This window comes from Rousettus aegyptiacus, unplaced genomic scaffold (assembly GCF_014176215.1).
Source record: "Rousettus aegyptiacus isolate mRouAeg1 unplaced genomic scaffold, mRouAeg1.p scaffold_m13_p_14, whole genome shotgun sequence".
Classification (NCBI taxonomy): domain Eukaryota; kingdom Metazoa; phylum Chordata; class Mammalia; order Chiroptera; family Pteropodidae; genus Rousettus; species Rousettus aegyptiacus.
This window is the reverse complement of record NW_023416289.1, coordinates 185,571-197,793: the sequence shown is the minus strand read 5'-3', so window position 1 is coordinate 197,793 and position 12,223 is coordinate 185,571. Positions and strand designations below refer to the sequence as shown.

Here is a 12,223-nt window from a genome sequence, read left to right as displayed (position 1 = left end):
GAGAAGGGGGTGTTCAGTGCGGCACCGACCCCACACACCAGGGGCGCAGGACAGGGAAGCTGGCAGCCCAAGCTGACCCATAAGTGGCCATGACAGCCACAGTGCCAAGTGCTGGATGCCGGAATTCTCATTTTATACAAGGCTTGGGACCTCCGTGTCCTCAGGTGACATAGCAACTTGTGTTTAAAAACACTGAGGTGCACGTCTGGCTGTTACCTCTGCCATGTTTGAGAAGCTCCTTCTTGGACACCGAGGTATTGACTGCAGCAGGAAAAGACGGGCTTTTGTCACTAGGCCCACAGGGTCATCCTAGAGAGGACAGGCGGGGCATGGGTCAGGGGGCCACGCATGTGCCAGGAGGGACCGTCACTGGCCTCAGGCCCCACAGAGTTTGCCGCGGGGCCCGTGGGACACGCCCGGCCCCGGCACCTGCCTGGCCCTGGAGCTCCTGGCTCCTGGCGGCCAGAGTGGAGGCTGCGCTTGTCTCCCCGGCCACAAAGAGGGCCAGCAGCTTCAGGTACATGTCCACAGCAACGTGCAGGAAGGTGTCCTCCCGGACGGGGGCATCTCGGTCAAAGTACGGGAGGAGGCTGAAGGGAAAATGTCACAGAGGTAAGTCGCAGTCAGCACAGAACAGTTACGGCTGCCTCTCCCACCTGGATGGAGACCCACAGTAGCGCCGAGACATGGGGTTGGGGCCGGCACGCGCGTGGGCCCCGTGGGGGCCGCAGGGCCGTCACCTGTAGAAGGCGAGGGGCAGCATCCTGACGTGCTGGTCGGGGGCCAGGCGGAGGAGGACGCGCCCCAGGCCGGCATCTGCAATCCGAGGGGTCAGTGTCGCCAGGGGCCCCTCATGTGCCTCTGGGAGCCTGGCAGGTGGACCCCCCACATGACGGCCCAGTGGCACCCTGGGGTCCTCAGCACCTCGCCACGTTCTCTGGTTGTTTAAACGAGCTCGTGCTGCATTTATCCTGACTGAAACGGGGTTCGCATGCTTTGCACACAGGTAAAGCGTCAGGGATCCCAGCCTGACTGCTGGGTCACCTGCGTCCACAGCCGATGGCCGGTAACTAGGACAGACGTGGGCCATCCATTCGCTTTCAGGTGTCCTTGGATTTCTTACCTGTCTCTGTCAACTGGAAGAGCTGCAACCAGGGTGCGTTCCTCTTCTGCAGACACCCCAGGACCTCGGCACACACCCCCACAGCCTGCAGGAAGTCGACAGCCTGTGGCCACAGAAGAGGACCATGACTCAGATGAAAAGCGTCCGCAGAGCTGGACGCGTGGGGCAGAGGGACGACCGCATCGCAGAAACAACGCCGACGGGAGCCCTGCCCGAGTCAGTGCTGACGCCGCAGGCCCCCGGAGGACGGGGCTCGGGCAGGAGGGTGTGCCCAGGTTCCGAACAGAGGCGCGTGGTCTAGGTGTTCCCACTTGAGTGAGCACCCGACTCTCCTGAGAGCCCTTCAAGATGGGGTTCCAGACCCCCACCCTGACTCTGGGGGTCCGCAGGGAGTGGGACCTGTGATTTCAAGCACCTGGACGCCCGCCCACAGCGAGGGCTGACTTACGTGTGGGTTCAGATGTGACGACACCAGGCCCATCAAGGAAAAGAAAAACAGGACAGCCAACAGCTGCAAACACGGACGGGGGCACTGAGGACACCGCGGCCTGCGCCCTGTCCCCGCCCAGGGGCCCCAAGCCAGGGGCGCGCGTCCCGCCTCGGCATCTGCGGGCCGGGCTCGAAGTCGCTCCTTTAAGTCGATCTCAGGGAGAAAACTTTTTTTAATTGAGACTAAAGTAGCACTGCCTGGGTCGTTCTGCGCTTGTCCTTAAACAACTTGGGGCGAAGCGGCAGCAGTGAGGAGCCGGGCTGTTGCCAGGGTCTCCCTGGCGTGCACGCACCCCAGCCTCACCCCCCGTCCAGCAGTGTCTACACCCTGGAGACGAACCCACAGGCAGGGACCCCAGGGGCAGACCCCGCTGCGTGGGGCCTCTGTGGACCCTGTCCCCTCGGCACCCCAGGCCTGGGGACTCTGGAGTCATTCATAGCCCTTCAAACAAACACAAGCTGAACGCATACTTGGAAGAACCTCTGGAGGTTTCTTACTGTAGGTTGTAATGATCAGAAAGACTAGGCTCGGCAGAGGCCTCGGCTGTCAGGAAGGCGCGTATGTGCCGAGCTGACAGGTGGATCCTCACGTTTACAGAACCCGCGGCTTAGCTGGGGGAGAAGCTGGTGGGAGCGCCACGGGGCCGGCTGTCCACTAACTCACGGGTGCCCCTCCCCTGGGTGAGGAGCTCTGTGCCAAGTGGGGCTGCGGCAGGCGGCGGGCACCCCGGGGCCAGCCTCCCCGCCCTCCTCCTCACGCTGCCCTGTCTCGGCATGCCTGACGGGGCGCACGTAAACCGAGGCTATGGAAATGGGGACAGCAGACGGCCCTGCCCTGGGCTGTGGCGAACATAAAAAAAGCTAAATAAAAGCACTCCAAAGCTGAAACGTAAGGCACTCTTTTTACCAGCGAACTTGAGAGTCAGCCTTATTAAACCTATAAACCCAGGAAGTTTCACTTCCGAATAAAGAGACAAGAACGGCGAACTTCCCGTCCGTCCTCTGAAAAGCTCGGTGCATTTAGGTGAACCCTGAGGAACGGCACTGGTCAGAACGTGGACACGAGCTTGCCGGGACAGGGAAGCGGAAGAACCCGTCCTTGCCTCCTGCCCGTGGCAGTCCAGTTTCTCCAGGCCGGTCCGGTTTGCGCCCCCGGCTCGTTGAATTGCGAAGTACAGCGCGGCAGCGGAGACCCAGGCCGGGCTTGGCGCGGGGGGCGCTGGAGATGCTGCGTCAGGGGAGAGGAAGCTGGGAGGTAAAGAGACATGTCACAGGAGCCTCACCGCCACGTCACGATGAAAACCTAAAGTCCTTATTCCCGTGACTGTCCCGACTGTCCTGACATCGGTCCCGCCCACCTCCAGGTTGACTGGAGAGGAGCTTCAGGGCCGACAGAGGCCAAGTCTGCGGATTCCAAGCCTGTGTCACGGGCTCAACCTTGGTATAGGACCCAGTTTCCAGCTTGCCAGCACGCCTCTGTGCCAGGGACACAGTGAAGCAGAAAGGCCTGACAAGGCGCCTGGCCCAAACTGCCTAAGCTCTGAAAGGTCATGGGACACAGGCCCGTCACCAGGGTGCAGCACCCGGGCCCTGGCGCGCCTGCCCTCCTGCTTGCTCGGCCCTGCTGACCACAGTCTGATGCTCGAAAAGGCGCCCCAGCAGCTCACAACGGCTGGAAGCCACTGGTGGATTTGCACAGCAACTTAGGAAACAGACATCCGCTGTGTCTCTGTGGACCCAGGGCTGGAGACCAGCAGTCCTTCTGATCACCTCTAAGCACCCCCAAGTCCAGCAGGACACTGAGGACATGAGCCCGGCGGTCCGTGGGCCCACTCGAGTGAGGGGAGACGGCATGTGGCCAGGAAGCCTCAGCACGGTTTAACTAGTTAATTAGGCTGGACTCTCTCCCAGAATGTTCTGGAACTTCTCAGGAGCCTGTGAGCTCAGTTCTTCCCCAGCCCACAGGTGCCTTGAGCAGCCCAAGGTGTCCATGGAGACAGCCCAGCGCCAGCACCCACCTCCAGGCGAACTGCTGGGCCTCGCGCAGCCTCTGCAGCTCTCGGGGCGGGGGGCCCGGGACGCCCCTCCAGCGACAGCAGAGCTCACGTTCCAGGCGTGGCCACCACAGCTCCCGGAGAGAGAGAGGGCGCGTCAGCACGTCGGGGGCGACTGTGCTCGTGACCGCGGCAGGGTGGGGGGGAGATGGGCGCCGGCCCCACCCCACCGTCCGGCTCACTCTCTACGCTTCGTGACACCAGGGCGGGCTCACGTGCCCCAGTTAAGGCTCGGAGCCATCCCACGGGGCACCCACCCCCCATGCGCAGAGGACACGGGGCTGGACGGGAAGGCCTTGCCTGAGGGTCGCCCTGTGTGTGTGCAGCTGGCCCCTCTGCCCAGAGCTGGGTCCCGCCCTCCGACGTCCTACTCGGGGGGGGGGGGGGGGGAGTGTGTGTGACACACAGCACAGCTGGCTTCCAGGGCACGCGACCCAACCGAGCCAGAGGCTCCGGGCTGGCCTGGAGTGTGTGGCTGTGGGGGAGCAGGAAAGGACCCACACCCTCGATAGCGGCACGTCAGGGCACACAAGGGCCGGCAAGTCAGTCCCGAGACAGCAGCCCGGAGAGCGGCCGGAGCAAATGGCCTGTGTCTCTGGGACAGCACGGGCCTCGTGCCCACTCTCAGCCGATGCAGGATGACAGCGCGTGGCTGAACAAGCCTTTGTGTTTTCAGGGCTCTGTGCTTCCTGAGGGGCGCAGGGCTGCAGGCAGGGGGACCCGTCGCCCCCCATCGCGTCCTCGCATGTCCTTCCCCCCACTGTTCCCAAAGCACAGCAACTAGAGTGAGGGTTAAGTGGGGTGGACATGCCACCGGGAAGCCCCAGGTGGCCCTGAGCTGCTGCTGACACCCCGAGGGCGGCCAGGCCTACCAGAGCAGAGGTCAGAACCAAGGGGCACTCGGTCTGGCACCAGGTCAGGGCCAAGTCGGCCGCCTGGGAGGGGTCTCTGCATCGTAGGCAGGCGTTGAGCAGTCCCTGCAGAAGGGAATGTGCCAGAAGTTTAGCGGTTGCACATGGCCCCTGAAAGACGCTGGCTTCACAGCGCCACCAGATATGAGGAGCCCAGGGGTCTGAGCAGGCACGTGGGAGGCGCAGAGGGAGAGGGAATTACCCGGAAGAAGTGGGCGATGATCGTGTGGGTCAGGGCGCCTCCGTGCAAACACAAGTTTCTCTGCAAAACAGTTGAGTCCAGTGAGAAGGGACCAAGAGGGCGAGGGACAGTGTCTGCTCAGAGGGCTGAGCTGCTGGGGAAGCAGCCGTGAAGACAGCAGCCCGGTCGCCGCACACAGGGGCCGCCCCCACTCCCTGCCTCTGCACGTGGCTCCCTGTGTGCCAGAGCCCCGCCCAGCCGCTCGCGCTGACGCGGCCTGGGGCTCAGCCTGCACATCTGTGCTGTCCTTGAGTCCCCTCCTCTGACAGCTTCCAGAGGCTTCTGGGAACTCCAAGGAAAACAGCCGTTGGTACAAATTTAAAGTTGCTACGTCCCCTCTGCTTCCCGGGTCCCTTTTTATGACTCTGCCTGACTGGATGGAACCTTAGTTCACTCTCATGCGACTTGTGCATTTCTGAAAACCAGGAAAACGCGTCACCCTTCTGTCGCAAGGTCACTTGCCCTGCACCTACCAGTTCAGAGTTGACCAAGTGGAAGAACTCGTCACAGTTGGGGGCAGCTGGCTGCTCTGCCCGGGAGCTACCGACAAGCACAGACGGGGGCAGGCTCAGCAGGATCCTTGGAGAGAAGGCACTGTGTCCACGGCGGAGGCCTGGCCACCTCTGCTCCCTGGGAACATCTCGGGTCTGCAGCCCCGTGGTCCCCACGAGGGCTTCTGCTCGGCACCTGGGCCCCACCGCAGAAACTCAGAGTGTGTCACCCAAAAGCCAAATCGCAAGTTGTGGAAGAACCAAGTGCAGGGGCACAGCATCTAAAAGAGCGGCCCCCCATAACTGGAAAACTCCATCGTGACGCAGGAGCACCCCGGGTCTCCTGGTCTTGACGAGAGTTCTTTTAAGCTATATCTCTCAGTGGACAGATTCCTGAGTCTGAACAGGAGGCTTTGACCCCAAGTGCTCTCTACAGCCCTTGGCCCTGCTGTCTCTGAGGACCCCACGGAGGTGCCGGCACGGGCTGGGGCGCAGGGGACACAGGGTGCTGTTACCGCCTGTACATGAGTAGCTCCCGCTGTCTCTGAAGACGGGAGGCCACATCCCAACTGCTTGCCAGCGCCTGGAGCCGTCTGCGGAAGATCCTGAAGAGGAAGTGCCCCCCGGAGGGGGGAGGGCCGAGGGGCGCCGCTGGGCCCTGCTCCAGGTCGACCACCATCTCCTGGAAAACAGTGAGGCCACGGCGCTCGCATCTGTCCCCAGACGTGCAGCCAGAGTCCTCGGGGTTTCTGTCAGTCCCTGGGGGGACCCGGGAGGGAGCGTGCTACCAAGGCTAAGACGCGCAAGTGGCACAAGTCCTTGTCACTTGGAAATCATTGGGAAATTGCAAAAGTTTGCAGAACTATGAATAGAACAAAGGACACCACCACGCGGCTTCACGCACAGCTTACACTTTACCCCATTTCTCATTTGCTCGGTCCCCGCAGTGCGGGGTGTGTGCACACAGGTGAGGGTGCGTTACAGGCAAGGCGGGTACACGGCGAGCACCTGGTAAACGTGTGACACGGCACACGTCTGCACACGCTGACGCGGAGAAGCAGCCGCGTGCCCCGCCACCGCCCGCCACACGACTCACACGCGCCTGTCCCTCTGCCACGCCCGTCCACATCAGTATCGTGGACATGGACCGCAGGAGGTCAAGATGAGGGGCGGGGCACAGGGTCTCTTTTCTGTAGGGGTCTTACAAGTTTGTAAGTAAATTTTCCCAAGTACGCCAAGCACAGCCTCCACGGTTTCCCTTCCGTCCCCCCCATTTTTTAAAGAGGCAGCGAGTTCCCCACCAGGAAGCGAACAGCGCACTAGACCCAGCGCACTGGGGGGACACGGGGCGGGCGGGGCCTCGGCCTGCGTCCCGAGCCAGAGCTCACTCCCAGGGACGCCCCGGAGAGGGCGGAGGAGAGCGACGGGCCCCTGCCGCCGGAGGCGCCACGCGACGCTGCGACAGAGGCGTCTTCTGACCCCCAAACCCCGCAAGCTCGTGACCCTGTGCCAGGGTCTGCGGCAGACAAATGGAGCAGCAACCATGTCATCACCAAAGTAACTGCCTCTACTTTCAAATTTAAACACCCCAAAGCCTGGAGACGACTCCAGAACCACGGCCCTGGTGTCTGTACTTCCGTGGTGCTGCCGGGGTGCACGCAGCACGCTGCCACCCTGCTCCGCCACTGTGTGCGTCATGCCAGTCTCCGTCCTGCTCAGCTGCCTGGGCCTGTTACGGACGTTTACAGCATCCTACAGGTGTCCCGAAGCAGTGAGCACGCCGAGTGTTGCATCTTCTAACTCACCTGCAGCCTGGAGAGAATATCCCGATTCCCCGCGCAGCCCCCGAGAGCCGAACCACAATCCTCCGAGTGCTCGTGACTCTGCGAACTGAAACGGAAAGGCAGGGGAAGCCTGAGTGTCCCCCCGCTGTGCCGAGGTCCCTCCTCCTCCCGTCTCCAGTGGTGCGCGGCCACAAAGCCAGGAGGGTGCTGGGGACCACTGACACAGTCACCAGTAAACAGCGAAACCTGTATCCAAAGACTCGCCACCCCGGTCCGGCAACACAGAACGACAAGTACGAACCATGACCTGGTAGGAGTTATCCCAAGAACGCAAGGTTGGTTAAACATCTGAAAATGATACACGTATCAATAGAATAGAACCCAAAACCACAGGATCATCTCAATGTACACAGATAAAGCATCAGACAGAACTCGATGCTCTTCATGATTAAAAATGCACAACGAACTGCTAGACGGGAACTTCAACCTGATAAAGGGCATCGATGACAAACCATGGCTGACGTCATACGTAACGAGGAAAGACTGGAACTTTCCTCCTAAGATCAGGACGAAGACAAAGAGGTTCCCCTCTCATCGCTCCTGCTCAGCACTGCAGCGGAGGTTCCAGCCAGAAAGAGAAAGGAAGGGCATTCAGGGGGAAAGGAAGCAAAAATTAAACCATTTCTAGTCACAGATGACATAATCTGACATATAGAAAACCCTAAAGAATCCACAATAAAAAAGTATAAGAGCAAATCAATTAGTTCAGTGAATTGTAGGATAGGAAATCAATACATAAAAATCAGTTATATTTTCTATACACTAGTAACAAGTAATCCAAAAGTGAAATTAAGACATTAACTTCACTTATAATACTGTTAAAAAGAATAAAATACTTAAGAGTAAATTTAACCAAGGAGGGGCAAGCCTTGTATGCTTCATACTACAACATTGTTGGGAAAAATTTAAAAAGCCCTAAATGAAGGTAAGGACACCCGCGTTCGTAAATAGGAAAACAGCGTTAAGATGGCAACGCCGCCTGAACGGATCTGCAGATGCGATGCTGCCCCTATCAGAATCTGGCTGATTCGTAGACATTGACAAGCGGATCCTAAAATTCAGATGGAATTGCAAAGAACCCGAACAACTTGGAAAAAGGACGAAATTGGAGGACTCACGTTTCCCAATTTAAACCTAAGTACGAAACTACAGTAACAACGCAATGAGGGGTCACCGTGTGGGCCGACAGCTGAGGCCAGAAACGAACCCGCGCACACGTGCTTGGCTGCTTTCCGACGAGGGCGCCAAGACCCGTCAGTGGGGAAAGGCCAGTCTCTTCGACGAAAGGTGCTGGGAAAAGTGGACGTCCCCACACAGGAGTAGCACCGGGTCCCTGACATGCACCGCACACAAAAAGTGATTCAAATGGGTCAAAGGCCTAAATATAGGATCTAAGACTAAAAGCAAACGGATTGGGCTTCATGAAAATGTTAGTTTTGTGCATTAAACTACTCCACTGAGAGTGAAAAGGTGACTCAGGATGTGAGAAAATGCGTGCAACTCACGTCCCCAACAAGGGCCCGCTATCCAGAACACACAAAGAACAACTCAGTAAAACAAATAACCCAGTCAAAAATGGGCAAAGGATCTGAGTAGACGTTTTCCAAAGAAGACACACGAATTCAACAAGCAAATGAAAAGATGCTCAGTGTCATTAGCCATTAAGAAAAAACACATCAAAACTGTAATGACGTAGGCCACTGCGCACGTGCTAGGAAAAGCGTACAAAGTCAGGTAACCAGTGCTGGTGACGATGCGGAGGAGGTGGCACTCCCGCGGGGCTCTGGGAACGTGACGGGGCGTTAGCGTTCCTGACCTGCGGCAGAAGTCCAGCAGCGCGTCGACAAGCACGGTGCATGCTGTTTCGAGGTCGCCGTCGCAGCCCCCTGCAGCGGACGGCTCGGGCAGGAAATGCTCGTGGATGGCCCACTGGTGGAATTCTCGCCTGGCAGTGAACACCGAAGTCTGTGCTGTGAAAGGCCACTGGCCAGGGGTCCCGGAGCCGGGAGGTGAGCCCACAGTGAGGGCACAGCACCAACGGGGCAAGGGGTCCCAGAGCTGCGGGAACACGGTCCCCTTGGGGCCACCCAGCTGGGCAACTGCCGGTGCTTGTTTGCCGAGCTGGGGAACAGAGGCTGATGAGTCCTCCAGGCTTTTGTGACCTCCCCCCAGGTCCAACAGCAAAGGTGTCCAGGTCTGGATAGGAGCCCACAGGAAAGGTCTGAGGAAAGACCAACTGCAAACTGCCGACTCTGCGGTATGAGGAAGGCCACACTGGAGGCAGCCCCACACGCCACACATAGGCAAGGGGCCGAGATGATGAGGGCTTGAGCTGGCCACACACGCTTCTCTGCCACACGAGCAGGCTTATCTCATTTATGCTGCGTCCCCAGCTTCTAGAACATTCTAGAAGTGTCTAGCAAATGGGAGGTCAGTAAATGTGTCTTGAAGAAAGAAATGGATGAATGAAATTATACTCATAGCTAATATGCTAAACTAAGCGTTAGATTAAGGATATGATGACAGAACTCAAGACTTTAAGACAATGTAGAAAACCGTGTAACATTTTAAAGGGCAGAACCCTTTAAACACTTACCTTTCCATGTCCGAAAGAGAATCCATGTCAGGCTGAATTTCTAGCTCCAGCTGTAACCAGTCCCTGTAAGTTAACTGAGAGAACAGGGCCAGCTCAACACCACGTCGAGGACAGACACGGGCAGAGCGTGTCGCTATCATGCCGACGCCGCAGCCGAAATGAGTCACACTGGCCGGCACCCCCGCTCGTGTTAGGGCCCCTGTTCCCAAGCTGTCCCCACTGCCGGCCCGAGGTGCTGGCCCCAGGCCTGAGGGAGAGCTGACGGGCTGCTCGACTGACACCTGAACGTGGAGCTGCCCCAGGCGAGGTGTCCTGCTGGCTTGGGCGGTTCCCCCAGGCGTCCGCAAACCTCTGTCTTCTGCTTGGGGACACCTAGTCCCCGGAGCTGTGACCACCCAGAGAGTAGCCTTGGTACACTACGTGCTTCCAACATTCGCAAGGCGTATTTCTTGTTTAAAATTCTTGGAGCAATTGCACACATCAGCACGGACCTCACACTGCATGTGGGAAAGCACGTCACAGAAACGAGCGTGCAGCAGGTCCCAGTAGTGAGTGGCCGAAGCTGGGAGACACGCGGCGGCGCCTGCTCAGGGACGCATGCGCAGTAAAACCAGGAGGGGCGAAGCCGCGATGACGCGGAGACCTCGCCGGTAACTGGTAGTTGCCAATCAAGTAGAACAAAACTGAAAAAATAAGCCCACTGAGAACTTTCTCTCTGACGAGTAAGACGAGCAGGCAACCATCCAGGGATACGTGCAGCCTGCGACAGGCGGCAGACGCGGGGCGTGTGCGCGGGGGCGGGGTGCGCGGGGGCTCCCGGGGGCTGCGCTCCGAACGGCCAGCGCCAAGCGGAGCCCGGCGGATGTGCAGAGGACGTTTTTATCCACCCTTAAAATTCTCTGCAAACTGTGTCGGGAAAACGGCATCTTTCCGTCTGGTCTCCTATACCGGCGCATGAACCAACAATGAATGATCCCCAGAAGTTTCAACCAAAGCCACGTTGGCGCTGCTCGGCGCCCCAGGCCAGGAGCCCGGGCACCCGCACCTGCACCTGCACACCCGAGAGCCAGCGAGGTGAGAAGCAAGCGGGGGCCAGGGGACCTACATGAAACCCTTTCTCCTTCAGCAGTTCCTGGAAGGTTCTGTGTCTCCAGAGACAGAGGGCGGCTTGCTGCCAGTCTGCGGGGGGCAGGTACAAGGACCTCCAGGGAGGGCTGGCTGTGTCGCCCCAGGAGAGAGGGTCTCGGGCTTCTGAGAACACTCTGAGCACAATGAACTGAAACTGAAAAAGAGGGCGACGTGTTTGCTGCGAGAGGTTGAGAATACTCGCGTGGCCTGACCAGGTACAGCAGAGACTCTGTGTCACCTGCAGGGGCCTCGGCAACCTCTCGTGGGGCGAGCTGTCCGCAGTCACGGCTGGCGGCCCGGCGAGCAGCCCTCAGGGAAGGTTTGTGGCATGTGGGCAGTCCCCCCGGCTGAAGTGCTGGGTCCCAGCCCCTTCCACTGGGTGGTGCCACCTCCCCAGACTTTGCTGGCACTGAAAAGTGTGCCCACTGGATAAGCCGAACAGACCGGGGATGTGCTGAGGTGACATTTCCCCATGTTTACTGAGGACCACGGGGAGGGCGCTGGGCCACACAGGGAGCGTGGCCGGGGACCTCCCTGTCTGGACTCCTGCGCTTTGCTCCATGCTTTAAAATTCGGAGATCTGGGACTAAGCTCCAACGGCCAACAGTCTGTGCCTTGAAAAGCTTCTCAGTTGATACTACTGTGGAGCCTGGAATCGAAAACCAGGTTTAAACCTCACAAGGGACGTTCCCTAAGAATCTGCAGAAGGAGGAACGCCGGCTTACGATCCAACCTCACGTCCGCTTTTGATGTTTAAGATTCCTAACAAGTATCTTTAAGTATCTCCTCTTCTACTAAACGTAACAAGCATTCGGTAGACGAGGAAATGCTAAGGAAATTTGGAATTCTTTAAATGGGGACATACTTTTTATGAATACTTATTTTTTAATTTACTTGTTTTATAAATATTAGCATGTTTCTTTAAGAATAGAGAGGGACACCGGTAGTTGTCGTCTTACACTCCTCATTTGAACACAGAGAACAGAGGAAAAGCAGCGTTCGGCCCGAGCAGGCAGCTGAGGCTGCTCCTAGGAATCAGCCTGGTGAATGACGGAGCGAGGGCCTCGGACTCGCAGGAGGACGGGAGGAAGGATCCGACAGACCTACCTTTTTTATGAGGCCTGGCGATAAACAGCTGTACAAAGTGTCGCGTGACTGAGAAGAAAACTTACACAAAGAGTAAGAAATTGCAGCTGTACAAAATCTGAAAATGGAAAGCAGAAATTTAAACACACTGATGTGATCCATGCACGATAAGGGGTGAAAGACAAGTCCAAACTTCTCAAGCGAACTGAGAGCATTTGAAACCAGGCGGCCTAAGGGTCAGTCCTTGGCTTCAGCCCTCT

The 12,223-nt window shown here is 58.3% G+C and overlaps 1 protein-coding gene across 4 annotated transcripts in view; it reads right to left on the bottom strand.

Moving 5' to 3' along the window:
- FANCA (FA complementation group A) overlaps positions 1 to 12,223 on the bottom strand; it is a 41,427-nt gene that overhangs the window by 2,023 nt on the left and 27,181 nt on the right. For 2 of the 4 annotated variants that reach the window (XM_016128932.2, XM_016128939.2), the window contains 16 exons: positions 11,985 to 12,081; positions 10,855 to 11,031; positions 9,750 to 9,823; positions 8,970 to 9,098; positions 7,115 to 7,199; positions 5,825 to 5,991; positions 5,292 to 5,397; positions 4,780 to 4,839; positions 4,539 to 4,643; positions 3,631 to 3,740; positions 2,716 to 2,860; positions 1,572 to 1,634; positions 1,124 to 1,226; positions 741 to 816; positions 434 to 590; positions 217 to 309 (listed from right to left, as the gene is read on the bottom strand). In XM_016128932.2, coding sequence (XP_015984418.2) covers positions 217 to 309; positions 434 to 590; positions 741 to 816; positions 1,124 to 1,226; positions 1,572 to 1,634; positions 2,716 to 2,860; positions 3,631 to 3,740; positions 4,539 to 4,643; positions 4,780 to 4,839; positions 5,292 to 5,397; positions 5,825 to 5,991; positions 7,115 to 7,199; positions 8,970 to 9,098; positions 9,750 to 9,823; positions 10,855 to 11,031; positions 11,985 to 12,081 — 1,747 coding nt within the window. Of the gene's footprint in view, positions 1 to 216; positions 310 to 433; positions 591 to 740; positions 817 to 1,123; positions 1,227 to 1,571; positions 1,635 to 2,715; positions 2,861 to 3,630; positions 3,741 to 4,538; positions 4,644 to 4,779; positions 4,840 to 5,291; positions 5,398 to 5,824; positions 5,992 to 7,114; positions 7,200 to 8,969; positions 9,099 to 9,749; positions 9,824 to 10,854; positions 11,032 to 11,818; positions 11,906 to 11,984; positions 12,082 to 12,223 lie in introns of those variants that run through there. The other 2 variants (XM_036231181.1, XM_016128933.2) reach the window with 2 other exon arrangements.